The 14,743-nt window shown below is 38.9% G+C and overlaps 1 protein-coding gene across 8 annotated transcripts in view; it reads right to left on the bottom strand.

Annotated features, from left to right (window-relative positions):
* Nucleotides 1–14,743, bottom strand: part of MAST4 (microtubule associated serine/threonine kinase family member 4) — a 446,036-nt gene that overhangs the window by 70,968 nt on the left and 360,325 nt on the right. For all 8 annotated transcript variants that reach the window (XM_043546459.1, XM_043546460.1, XM_027821471.3 and 5 more), the window contains 4 exons: nt 13,786–13,861; nt 11,053–11,262; nt 7,403–7,504; nt 2,117–2,249 (listed from right to left, as the gene is read on the bottom strand). In XM_043546459.1, the coding sequence (XP_043402394.1) occupies nt 2,117–2,249; nt 7,403–7,504; nt 11,053–11,262; nt 13,786–13,861 (521 nt within the window). The remainder of the gene's footprint in view (nt 1–2,116; nt 2,250–7,402; nt 7,505–11,052; nt 11,263–13,785; nt 13,862–14,743) is intronic.

Below are 14,743 nucleotides of genomic sequence, written 5' to 3'. Positions count from 1 at the left end.
AAATCCTTTTCATTTCTTTCGTTTTTTATTTATCTATGGTGTTCTTCTCTCTACTTCTCTCACAATTACCAGAAGTTTACATGAGGCCAAATCCATATTGAGTACCATACATGTGGCCTCATTGATTTCCAGGGGGCTATTTGTGGAGTGACAATTAGCGAGGGTGGCAGAATCGGGCTCATAACATTCAAAAGAGACAGACTCTCAGCCTCCCACAGAAAATCAAACCCTCCTAATTCAACCCACATAGTGTACAGCAGGAATACAGGCATTGTCATACTAGATCAGACCAAAGGTCCACCTGTCCCACGGTTCTTTGAGCTACAGTAAGCTGAGCCACTCTATGATTCTTTTCCATTGAATTGTGGGAGAAATAGTCTGTCCTTCTGGGCACGGGGAGAATTGTGGGAAGGCAGCAGAGGACTGTCAACACTTGAATTATTTAGCCTCTGTTTTCATTACAAAGTGGGCAGGTTACCTGCCCAAGTGAAAGCAGCACCCAAGCTGTAACCCATACCATCAGCTGGGCCAGCTAGCCCAGCTTTAAAGCAGCACTAAACTCAGGTGAGAGGCTTTTGTGTATAGACAGGAAGGAAGTTAGGGGAAACATCTGAGTAAGAGGCTCAGTTAATGTTGCAGAAGACCCTGCAGAAGACAACTGTGGAATGACCTGCCCATAGGCAGCTTCTTCCTAACTTCCATTAGTTAGAAATCGGTTTATGGCCTTCCAAAACTCTTGAAGTTTTTTTTTAAATCCTGACTATCAACAGCCATCTATAAAGTGTTATCCCTATATATGTCCAACCCTTTTTTGAAACCTGCTAAGCTTTTGGTCCCAGTAATATCTTGTGGCAATGAGTTCTACAAGCTATGTATGTCTGGGTGAAAAAAATATTCCTTGTGTTAGTTTTAAATTCACTCCCATTTAATGTTCTCTTGTTCTTTTATTATGATATTGTATATGATATTATAATTTTATCTATATTCTCTGTTATACATGTTTATATAACCCCTCTTACGGGTCTCCTCTCTGTGGTATTCTCCACATGAGTTTTGCCATGTCTCTAACCAGTCTCATCACCCGTCTCTGAACCCCCTCTGTCCTGGAGCATTACTGAAAAAGGCAGGCAGGCAGGCGAACATCACATATTATTCTCTGCCTTCCTTATCAACATTTTCTTCCTGACTCCCAGCCTGCAGTACTTATACACTGACCCTTAGCCAAATTCTTCATTAAGAAACAGGTGTAATTCTAATTCGCCCTGGCATTGTCCGTAAAACAAGATCCCAAGTGATGAGATTTCTGTATTGAACCAGCAACTAATGGGATCTTGAGTCAACCTAGTAAAGTAAAGTCTTCATGGACACAGAAATCACCCTGGACAATAAGGCTTTGTAATTTGAATGCCTGTGCAAGAAAATCAATTAGCACCTTTGGAAAATCTGAGATGAAAATCAGGGCTGCTCATACAACACAGAACGTTAGCCCTATCGTGGGACTCTCAAACAAGCCAGGCACACACAAATCCAGTTTGGGAACAGAAAACCTCCTACATGTAAGGTCAAATGCAACCTGCAAGGCACACCGCTTCCCCAACCTTCTTTTCACTCATACTGAATGGAGCACCTCTCAGGACACAGGAGGACTAATAAAGAAATCTCTGATTTGTCCAGCCATGTCTCAGTTACGCATCCAGAACCTGGAGCTTCATCTATGATCAAATCGTGGACAGTAACCATCTTGTTAGCCACAGTTGGCACATGCAGATTTGTATTGCCAGCTTAGAGTGATGGACAGTTACATCATCAGATTGTTTGGCTGCATTTCTACTAAAAACTCAAGGCAGTCTTCAAAAATAAGTCAGAAATCTGTGATGGAAGCTCACCCCAGAAATCTAAAGAGGCTAATAATGTTCAGAGCTTGTCTCTAAGCAGGTGCAAACTAGTTAATATTTGTATTTTTGCCCTTCACCCCCACTCCCACCCCCACTCCCGCCTTAGATTTATTATTGGACAGTCACACTGCATCACAGAGACCAATCAGCACAGCAGAAATAATTCCATTTCTTACCATCTTGATTTGGTAATTGCTAGTTAGACCATGACATACACTTACCTTCCAGAGGATCCTTATTCAGGCCCAGCTGGCTTATAATATATCTAGGGATGTCCGTTTTAATCACGTGCCCCTCTTTGGCATGTCCTTCTGCAGCTTCCAAGAGATAGTAAAATTCTTCAGGATCAAATTCCTGGAAGAGAAGAAAAAACACTCACCATAATTTTCCTTGTTAGAAACTGTACTCCTAAACTCTCACATCAAAGCTTCCTTTACAACTCCAAGCCTTTTGTTATTCACCTAATTAAAAGCAATACTATATCATTCCATTACTAGTGGTCCAAAACACTATAGTAACATGCTATAAACTGCAATGTTTTAGATTATTACTACCATAGGCCACGGAGCCCCAGGGGCCACCCAGGACATAGCCTGACCACTTTTAAGTAGCTAGGGTTGCCACCTGGCTGGTTTTTGACCAGCCTGGCCGGTTTTTCTACTGCCTTGCCCATTAGCAGTTGTGATGTGCTGGGCAATTTTTAAATTTTACAAGTGGGAAAAAAACAACCTGGCACATTGCAACCAGCTACCGTAAGCTGTCCACATGCACGGCAGTGGCAGGTGCTGCGCAGATATCTTCTAACTATGGCGTGCAGGTACGTGGTTGGGAATGCTGTTAGCACAAGCACTCAGGTCCCGCTCTGCGTGCCAGGCTCTCGAGGTGCCAAAACCTTGGCAACTGAGACTCCTGCTCCTCTTTGTGCCAGGACTGGAAATTGAGACGGTTGGACCAGAGGCTTGCCAGCTGGAAGGGCTGAGGTGGGGAAGGCAGGAGCTCCTGGTAGGGGGGCTCCCTTGAGATTCCTGGGAGGGAGTGGGTCAGGGGTTCAGCGGTTCAGGGGGGGAAGGCACCTTCTGTATCTAGGTGACCTTGGGGGACTCCCCCTTCCATGAGGGCTAAGGGAGGCTTCTGGGAGGGGATGGGTATAAGGTCTCATGGGAAGGTAGTAGGCAAAGAAGACCTGCACTGCCGCCTGCGTTCAGGAGGAAGGGATGGAGACACCTGAGAGAGGAAGAGGAAGGTCCAACTGGTGGGTGGCATACTGTTTAGAGCAAATCTATGGCCTCCCCACCCTTTCAATGGCACTGCACAGCTCAATTAATACAGAACACTTTAATAAGTCCTATAAAAGGCAGGTAGTAATTTTTTCAGCATTTTTCACAGTGTTACTGGTTGAATAGTCTACGATCATCAATATGTTATTCAGTGATTACACCTCACATGTGGAAGATGTCCTATCCTCTCACGCCTATATGTGAATGCTGTAAAATAAGCCACTGTTCATATAAACACATATCAGATGTACATACATCCCAGAGCCCTCCTTTTTCCCCTAACTGCAATTTTAAGGTAATTCTAATTAATTAATGTGTACTGTATTTTAAGAAAATTAAATTAAAAACTATCAACAGCTATAGATCTAAACCACAAAGGCCAGAATATTACTGAAAACGTGGTACCTTGCAAGGGACTTCACATCTGAAAATGAAAACGCTCTTACAAAATCTATTATCTTATTACTATTTATCCCATGACTAAAGGGATGTTAGATGCCTCAGAAAATCAAAAGAACACCTAAGCCTCTTTTCCTAGCTCCTTAGATTTAAGATATTTATCTTACAATCTAAATAGACCATACACAAGAGGAAGTGTAGGAAAGAATAAGGGAAGTTATCAGATACAGCTTTCTTATTTGCTTTTTTGTTAAACTATAAAGTTGTCCTAAACTCATGTTCTCCCAAACTGCATTTTTTCTTATGTTAATTCATGCCAGAGGTCACCTATTTCACAGGTCCCTTACATTCTCATCTGTCTCCATGTCCACCATTAACTGAGGCAAGAGCAACTGTGTTAGAACTAGGACTGGTTGAAAAAATTCTGACAAAACAGTTTCCACCCCCAAACACGCCATTCATAATATGCTGACTCAGCAGAATTGAAACATTCTGCATGAATACATCAAAGCTTTTGGTGGAAACCTGGCAGGCAAGATACCTGGTTACCCAGCTTCCTGGCTCTCCTGCAGCCCGCTTGGTGCAGTGCCAGCGAGCAGTACAACCTGAAACTGCAGGGAGCATACTTCATTCCAGAAACACCAAAACATTGGGCAGTAGGAGCATCTGAGTGTTTCCAAAATGAAATATCTTCGAATTTTCATTCCTGTGAAAAATTCTGCGTTTTTTACTTTCCATCCTCATTCAGGATGATTTTTTTTTTGAGGGGGATAGGAGATATATATATTTTTAAAATATTAAGTGTGCAGAAAAAAATAAGTTAACTTATTGATCAATGTCAACTTTGAAGTGATGTCATTCATCACTGAATTATACACCTGCTTCATGCCCTTAGGGGTAAGCTAGAGAAAAGAGATGGCCCCTTATACTACGTTCTGATGGTAAAAAGACTGGTTCTGATAAATCAGCTGGGAAACAGGCCACAGAGGTGAAGGTCTTCCAAATGAGAATATGCTTCACTGAGCCCATGACACTTAATTCTGAGGACTATTGGCCTGGGTACTCCAGCTGATTTCACAGGAGTAGAGAGGAGGCAAACCAGGTAGGGTTTATAAATGGGCATCGACTCTTTGAATAACACTTAAGTTCCTGGAGGATAGGTCCATCAGTGGCTATTAGACAAGATGGTCGGGGATGGAACCCCATGATCTGGGTGTCCCAAAACCTCCGACTGCTAGAAGCCAGGATCAGATGACAGGGGACAGATCACTCAATAACTGCCCTGTTCTGTTCACTCCCTCTGAAGCATCTGGCACGAGCCACTGTCAGAAGACAGGATAGTGGGCCAAACAGCCTATTGGTCTGACGCATTATGGCAACTGTTATGTTCTTACTTGGAAGTGAATAGGAAAGACCGTGAAGTCTTCCAAGAACTGGTTTAAAATATTCTCTAAAATTCACACTGCCAACCAAGCAGGTATTTAAAAAAACAGATTTGTTAGTTGTAGCTTCTAAGAATCTTCAAGGTTGGCCCAGTGTAAACACAACAAAAATCACAAAAGCATGCTAACTATGGCAAGGACCTCATAGTGGACAAACAGACCACTAGTTCCACCCCAGATTCCAGAAGCAATCAGGTTTCCAAAAGCCCCCCACTTCCTCTCCACCCCCAACTAGGAACATAGTTATAGAGCATACATTTGTTGTTTTATCTCAGTTCACTGTGACTTGGTGTTGACACCAGCCATCTCACATTTCTTCCTGATGTGCCAGTGCTCATCACTCCCTACCTCAGCAGCACCTCTTCAGTCCGAATTGAACAACAAACATTAAATGCCAATTTAGCTTCTCTTCTGCCAAGCTGCTCATCTTACATGTTAATATGTTCCCCTTAGATATCACAACATTTTCTTCTCCCCACCTGCATTAACAGTGGAAATACTCTACAGCGGCACCTCCGTTTGTTAACACAACAGAGTAGTTTTAAGATAGATAACTTTCATCAAATTCATGTATACACAATTACAAGTGAGTTATTTTCTGATCTCTAGTTTTATCCTCACATTACCTTTTTCAGATACAGAAACCCAGTAGAAATGAATAAACGTTTAAATATTTGGCAGTAGCTCACAGCACTTCCACAAGCAGAGAGAGCCCTACTCATCTGACTAACAAATGAATACAAATAGGTGCTCAGATACCATGAGCCTGGTATACATACCTAGCTAGAAACATAGTGGGGCTGGCAGCATCATCTATTAAGGCTGCCCAAAGCTTCCCATTATAAGACCCTGTTTTCAGTTACTTATAACTTTGCCAAATTCTAACTGATTGGGTTGAAATTTTTCAAGCTCAGTGTCTGTAACAGGCTGAATTTTTCTGGAAAAATGCCAGCCAAAATGGTTCAGCATCAGAACTTTTCTTTGAGACATTTTAGAACTCTCATGCCCCTCCTTCTCCCCCATACTTTGGAGAAGAGACTGAAATTTGGCAAAGGGTGTTGCATGTGTGTCCAGGATATACCTTTTGCTGTCTGTCAAAATCTGCCCAAATTTGGCCAAGTTACAAACCTTCAAAAAATCACTATTCACAAATGAGACGTGCCAGACTAAAAATCTTCTAAGGTTCCAACTACACTGGGCATGCTCCAACCCTAGTGCAGGTCCACATACTACTGCCATCAGTTCTCCGTTAGCTCAAGTGACACAGCACTGTGCAGTGGATCTAAAGATTCCGACCCGGCTGATGAACCATGTGGGTGTCAATAGGCATTTTGAAATTTTTTTTTCCAGTTTGCTTTTTTAAAAAGCTAAGACATCACACACAAAGAACTATGCTGAAAGAACATTATTAAGGTTGCTAAGTCAAGCAATCAAAAGTTAGGATATGCCAGAATTAAGGTTGCCTGTGCCCTCCTCCTTCTGCATATGTATTATGATACAGCCTTTTATTACAGCTCATAGCATTTTGTTGAGGATCCCTGCCTCATTCAGTAAGGGACCTGCTCTGGAGATGACTCAGGGGTGTCTGTACAGTCCCAGCTTCATTTGTTGCAGAAGTTGGAAGATGTGTCGGGAAAGAGGCAGGAGACTGCAGAAAGAGAAAGAAGGGGCTTATGATTAAAGACAGCTGTATGCTGCCTTGGAGAATTGGATTATTTCCCTGTCTCTGCCACAGAGTTCCCATGTGATGCTGGGCAAGTCACTGAAACCAAAAATTTCACAAGTGATCACTAATTGGGTGTTCCTCATTTTCTCGGTGTCTGACTGGAGACCCTAAAAATCTGATTTGAAAAAGTGTTGCGTGCTCATAGCTACAGCGGAAGCCAATGGGAGCTGCTCTACTTTGAACATATAAAGTGCTTTATAATGCCAAGTACTCTGAAAAAGCAGGTCCTAACGGTCTCAAATCCAGCATCTAAAATTAATGAATAATTTTACCTTAATCTCTCTGTGCCTTGGTTCTTCAGCTGTATCATAATGCATACACACAAGGGGGCCGAATTAATGTTGCCTGGTATTTCCTATCTTTCGAGTGTTTGACTTCATCTTTGATAAAGTTCTTCTAATGCAGTTTGTGTGTGCAATATGAAATATAGTGCATTCAAATAAAAAGGAATTCAGAATGATAGGCACTAATGAAAGTTATCAGCATTCGAATGGATAGGAGTTCTCACACTAAAAACAACTTTGGAAAGTTCCAAAGAATACATAACATACTTTTACATACTAAATAATATACTTTTATTTCTGGCCTTTAATACCAGCCCAAATAGTCAAGCTTTCCACCAGTAACAAATCAGAATCCTGCTTACAATAAGCATCAGCTTACCAGGCATTCTAATAAGCGAGCAGGACGAGCAACGACTATGAGGATCTTTCGGACTAGTTGCTTAATAAATGCCAGTTCTCCACTTTCTGATCTCTCTTGACCCTAAGAGAGTCAAAGGAAAAGGATGATTAAAAACTCCTACATTAAATATACCAGTCAAGAAAGCACGTTAATATGATGACCACAAATACAATCAGTAGTATTAAATATAGTTTCTAACTACAGTGTTTAAGCTCCATTTGAAATCCTTGCAGCATAGCTCAGAGAGTCAAAATTTCTACAACATGGAATAGGGTACCTTCAATTCATATGGCAGATATATTACTATCCGATTTTCATTCATATGGCTTTGAGGTGAATCAGTATTTGTTGTCAAAAATTATTAGAATGAGTTGTGAATGAGCAACTAAAAAGCATGTATTACAGCTGTGTCATTGAGTATACTGTAGTAAAAACAGAGTCAACATTTCGATATGAAATCAGGATTTTTAAGAGTGAAATCTCTTGCTTCTCTGAAATCAAATCAGACTAATGCTTTGTGACATGACTGGCCAACCCAAATGATTCAAACGAGTTAAGACATTTTCTAGTTAGGTTAGGCTTTAGCCACTATGTGAGTATATTTCACAGTGATCTAATCAACTCCAGCCCCTCCCCTAATACCATTGTTATTAAAAATGATATTATGTATGAGACTTTTATAACGTGGCTTAAGCTTTTGAAACAGACAACTTCTTATATTTTAAAAAGCACTAATGAGCATGCACAATAATTCATTTTCAGAAAGCCTGCTGTAATAGCAAAGATTCTCTTTTCATTTGAATAAGACTTACCATTTTTACATTAACCTCAAGGCAAAATTAGTGCAAATCTATGGTTCTAACATGAAAGTATCAAAATAAAGGTTATTGCATTTTCAGATGGATGGGGTATTCTTTGTTTTCACCAACATATTCCTGTGCACTGTTATAGCTACTGTTTTATTGTGAATAAAAGATATTACAACACATATAATAAACATTAACAGCATCCATGTGGTATGGAAACTGATTTCCTATGATTAAATGATGGCCATGAAATTCTAAAATGACCACTCTGAGATGTACAAATATAATGAAACGATGCTAATCCATCCATATAGGAACCGAGTACAAGTATGTGCAGTAAAGGAAGCAAATAGGAAACTGAGTTCTGCAAAGAATAAGAAGATGAAAGGAGAATAATGATGTTAAAGAATCTGTACAAAAGAAAATATGTTTCTGGAGAACTTAAAAGAGAATTTTCACAAGGGTCTGAACTGCATTTCAAATTTCATTCAAACTTTATTGTCAAGCAACAAAGAATAGACTTTATGATACCTAATGAATGCAAAAGAAGCCATATGTTCTTTCTTCTGGCTGAAAGATATTGATGGTCCTTTGCTCATATATCAAAAAGGCATTTCTTTGCTTCGAATAATAGAAGTTGTAGGATAAATTCCAAATCTCATCTACTGCGTATTCTGTGCTATGTGCCATATATTTAAGCATACAAAGAAAATTCAAACAAACTAAAACCTTACAATTTTAATTATAAAAGTAGTTTATGTATTTGCAATTGCAAAATCCATGTAAATACTAAGCTAAATAGCAATCTCATGCTTAATACCATAATTAAAAACACAATGGAAGAAAATGTAATCTAATTGTGAAGTTTCAAAGAAAACTGAACAAACTTCACTACAAGCTTCTACCATCAGCTTTGAGAAAATTCTAATGAGAGGCAAAGATTCATATTCTATACGCTGCCAACTACATTCACGAGGAAAATGTTAATGGGCTGAACACACTTCTGTTTTACTCACTGGCCAAAATAAAAGTATTATTACACACTTCTGGATCTAGGTAGGTAGGGATATTCACAGAAGATTCCATATAAGTGAAAGAAGGGTGAGATAGGAAAGCATTCAAAATCAACTTGACCTTGACCTTAGCACTACAAAAATGTCAGTTAAAATCAAGCTGCTCAAACCTCAGGGGACTCTTTTCCTGGTTATGCAAAGCAACCACAAGGTGCCAAGCAGCAGTAGGAGCTACAGCTTTCCACTGAATGTCACAGTTGGGAACTGACAACAAATGCATCCTAAGAAACCCAAAGTATGTTCCCACAGATCAGTTCTGTATCAGGCAAATTTCCCTACAACTATTTTATGTTTTTAGCTTTTAATGAATATTGTAAAATTCACCCAGATAATAGTTATAATACTTTGAAAAGAAATAAGTTTACAAAAGAAGTAACACACTTGTACACACTATTTAGGAAATTATACACAAGCTTATGTTTTTTGAACAATTGATATTATATTGTAAACCACATGGCTTAGAAAAGAGCAGACAGCTATGAACAGGGCCAATTTATATCAGCCAATGTAGGTAATATCAGTGCTGTCAATACATGCAATCAAGTGAACCTTAGCTCTTAAGGCATATTTCTTCATACTGTACCGCAAAGTCAAGTAGATATCTGTAACCAATTATTTAGCAATTTACCTGCACTTTGGCATCATAAAACCATACAATAAGGTTTAAATTTGTTTCTAAATAATTAAGTCTTCATGAATCTTCCGTATTTGCCTTAACTGATAACGACAAGATAACAATAATATAGAAATGGTGCATTGTTGTCCAGTTTTTGCAGTGTTTTTCTTTTTTTGTGTGTGTGCGGGGGTGGGAGGAGTGTAAGGGGAAGTACAAAAGGAAATTTGGTACCAGCAGAAAGCAGTGTAAGAGAAGTGTTCTCTGATATAACCTAACCAGGTTTTACCCCCAAACCAGCATAGTCTGGAAACAGGCAAACTATTAACATACAGACTGACATTTCTGTGTATTTAAAATCAAAGCAAAACAAAACAATAACATCTTAACAAAATCTTGCTTGGTATATTTCACTGTATTGAACCCACTTGTCTACCAGATTGACTCTGGGGCACACTGTACCATCAGTCCATATGCACAACTGCCAGACAATGGATCAAAGACAAAACATGGTCCTGTGTTTTAAAAAAGGTACATTTATATATTTGATGAGCTTCATGTCACAGCACAAGTCCTACTTGCTAACTGAGGATTCAGATTTCTCTTATCAATTGATTATTTTAAGAAGATTCTTATGAATGTTTTTATGCTGAAGTCAATTTTTTTTTTTAATTACTAAGGTTGGTTTCTGAGATGTAAGGAGACATTACAAACTTCTAAATAAATAAATAATCTGCTGCTAATGAAAGGCTAAGGGTTGCTGTCCGCTGCCTCAACTGGTGTTAGAAATTAGGAGGTTATGTAATCTGAAAGGAGAATTTATGGAAGTAGGGGGTCGCCTCATTGTGGGGTGCATATACACACCAACATAAGCAATTTATAACTTGCAATGTATTACAAAATGTTACTGAGTCTAAAAACCTTTATAATCCATTTATCCCTGAGTCACACACCATAAGACCCTATGGTTCCTGTACAGGTCATTTCATTGAATAAGTCCGCTATGAATTTACACTACCTTGGCATCTATTTGAGTAGAGCAGCCATAATTATTTCATAGCAACTTATGTTAAATAAACATATTTGAACAATTTTTAAACAAAAGATAATTATCTTTGCACAGTGCACGGTTCATACCTCCTGCAGTAATTTGTCTAATTTGTGCTGTAATTCAAAGAAGTATCGTGACGTGATGAGGCCCTGATGGGATTTATCCAAGCAATCTCGAGCCAGCTCAATGATCTGATGGTGGGTAAAGCTGAGCACTCCATCTGCCAGGGGAAGAACGTTATCAGGAGAATGGTTGGTGATAATATCTTGAAGCCGTTCTTCCATCTGAGCTGTGGCCTATAAAAAAAAAATGTATTGATAGATTTAATCAGTATTTTCTGAAACTCTATTACCACTCCAGAACAATATTTTTCCTGATTAAATAAATTTCTGAATAGCTTAAAAATTTCTTCTAACACTATATATGAAAATGGGTGATCAGGGGACACCATCATAGGGCCTAATCACATCAGCCACACTATCAGAGGCTCGTTCACCTGCACATCTACCAATGTGATATATGCCATCATGTGCCAGCAATGCCCCTCTGCCATGTACATTGGTCAAACTGGACAGTCTCTACATAAAAGAATAAATGGACACAAATCAGACATCAAAAATTATAACATTCAAAAACCAGTTGGAGAACACTTCAATCTCTTTGGTCACTCGATTACAGACCTAAAAGTTGCAATTCTTCAATAAAAAAACTTCAGAAATAGACTGCTGAATTGGAATTAATTTGCAAACTGGATACAATTAACTTAGGCTTGAATAGAGACTGGGAGTGGATGGGTCATTACACAAAGTAAAACTATTTCCTCTTGTTTATTCCCCACCCCCACCGTTCCTCAGACGTTCTTGTCAACTGCTGGAAATAGCCCACCTTGATTATCACTAGAAAAGCACACACCCCCACCCCCCCCGGTCTCCTGCTGGAAATAGCTCACCTTAAGTGATCACTCTCCTTACATTCGATGAAGTGAGCTGTAGCTCACGAAAGCTTATGCTCAAATGAATTGGTTAGTCTCTAAGGTGCCACAAGTACTCCTTTTCTTTTTGCGAATACAGACTAACACGGCTGCTACTCTGAAACCAACCAACAAACAGTGGTTTGTCCAGCTAGAGAATGAGCAAACATGCTCCATTTCCCCACATTATTCTACTAATGCTGACCAGCAACTCCCCTCCTGTTATTCTACTTTGTGCCTCTTTAATGGGGACTGCCAGTCATGCTAAGTTGTGTGGCAGTTGCTTGATATGCACGAAACAAAAGAACACTATGAAGTTAGCTTTTACTACAGAGCCAAAACAAAACATGACCTCCGGGGAAGGGGAGGGCAACCTTTTAAAATTAATCTTCATATACTGCAAGACAAAATAGTTTTCTATCCTTGATATTTGTTGTATAAAGAAAACATTATACAGAATAATGGTGAGTATTTCCAGGGGAATATTGTCTTTTAGAGAGTTAGTGCCAGATTTTTAAAGATATTTAGGCACCTAACTCTCACTGAAATCCATGGTACTTAGGCACCTAAATACCTTTAAAAATCTGGACCTTGCTGACTAAACCTTATGCATGCTAACAGCATTAAAGTACATAAATTCAGCTGGTATTTCTGTTACCATGTGTAACTATATCTTTTTTCCTGCTGAACTGTAATATGTAAGAGAAATCTGAAGCAATCTTTTTAACAATACCATGTACAGTAGAACTTCAGAGTTATGAACACCTCGGGAATGGAAGTTGCTCGTAACTGAAATGTTTGTAACTCTGAACAAAACGTTATGGTTGTTCTTTCAAAAATTTACAAGTGAACATTGACTTAATATAGCTTTGAAACTTTACTATGCAGAAGAAAAATGCTGCTGTCCCTTTATTTTTGAATAGTTTATGTTTAAATCAGTAGCATACTGTGTTTGCATTTTCTTTTTTGTCTCTGCTGCTGCCTGATTGTGTACTTCTAGTTCCAAATGAGGTGTGTGGTTGACCAGTCAGTTCGTAACTCTGGTGTTTATAACTCTGAGGTTCTATCTCACTCTTATCTCACCATCGAGTTGAATGGTTCAGTTCATACCTCAGTTACAGTTTAATCTCTTTGCAAACTCAGGCAGAAGTATCTGAAGGAGTTACACTCACTTCATGTTTTGAAGGTTCTCTTTGCAATGGTAACAGCTTTCCAGCTTTCATTTTTTTGTTATGTGAAATCAGCCTCTGGAGAACCGCACAGGGGTCTGCCAATGCCCCCAGCGATTCACCTGTACCTTGGGTCACAGTTTTGTTTCCCATCTTTGAGATGAGGCAACAGCCTTCCATTGCTCAGCATCCAATAGACAAGCACTTCCAGTAGTTCACTGATTTTTCACAATTAAAAAAAAAATTAATATATAACGAACCTTTGGGAAACATGAGAAATATCAGAAAGGGATTTGAAACATGCGTTTCTGGATGCTACACAGGATTCTGAGTGAAGGACAAATTTTCTTTTTTGTTTGCAAAGTTCAAACTATTGAATACCTAGTTACAGCAACTGTAAAACTACAAACTATTGTATAATACCTTTCCAGACACGCATCAACATATATTACCAGCATGCTTTATTTCAAAATCAGTTCAGCAGCTTCGCTAAATGAATGTCCAGTTCTCAGCAGGGATTTTTTTAATTGTGATTTTATCTTTCTAATAAGAGTTTGGTGATGCTTTATGAAAGCCATTACTGGCTTAGATCATTCGTTCCCATAACAAAAACATCACTTATTTAAAACCTATGCTGCCTATTAGTTTAGATACTGGGTATCTTAAATATAATTCATTACCTTTGGGAACCTTTCTTTGTAGACATGGTTCATCATAATTATTTCATGGTCACAGCAGGCGGGAGAACGTCCGGGGCTGCAAGTAAAGCAAATCATCCCTTTAAACTTGTCTCAGCATGAATTGAAAGAAGTTTTTATATTTCTATACAATCTGCTTGCATCAAAAGATGCTGTAGCCTTCATTAGACAGGTATATTTGCTAACCAACTATAAAATCAGTCCCTTTCTACTACATACTGGCAGGGCCTAAAGCTGCCTTGAAGAAGTGTTGGGCCTGTTACTGCCAACAATGCAACTTCTTTAGTTTATAACTATATGTTAGAGTGCAGACAGTTTACTATGTTCATGATGTTACTTATTCCTCAGACAGGGCAAGGAAGTATATTTTTCATCTTAAATAACCAAAGAAAAATAGCTACTTATTCATAAATTCCAAGCCAAAAAAAAAATCATTGTGATAATCTAGTCTGACCTCCGATATGACACAGGCCACAGAACTTCCCCAAAGTAATTCCTAGAACACAGCTTTCAGAAAAAACACTTGATCTTGATTTAAAAATTGCCAGTGATGAACAATCCACCACAACAACTGGTAAATTGTTCCAACTGTTAATTACCCCCATTATTAAAAATTTATGCCTTATTTCTAGTCTGAATGTGTCTAGGTTCAACTTCCAGCCATTGGATTGTGTTACACATTCCTCTACTAGATTGAAGACCCCATATTTTTTCTCTATGTAGATACTTATACACTGTAATCAAGTCACCCTTAACATTCTCTTTGTTAAGCTAAATAGACTGAAGGAGCTCAGTCTATCACTATAAGGAATGTCCTCTTATCCTTTAATCATTCTCCTGGCTCTTTTCTGAACCCTCTCCAATTTATCAACATCCTTCTTGAATTGTGAGCATAAAAACTAGATGCAGTATGTTAGCAGTAGTTGCACCAGTGCTACAC

The sequence above is a fragment of the Chelonia mydas genome, chromosome 5, assembly GCF_015237465.2.
Source record: "Chelonia mydas isolate rCheMyd1 chromosome 5, rCheMyd1.pri.v2, whole genome shotgun sequence".
In the NCBI taxonomy this organism is placed as follows: Eukaryota; Metazoa; Chordata; order Testudines; family Cheloniidae; genus Chelonia; species Chelonia mydas.
The sequence above is the reverse complement of the archived record's forward strand: the minus strand, read 5'-3'. Positions and strand labels throughout refer to the sequence as shown.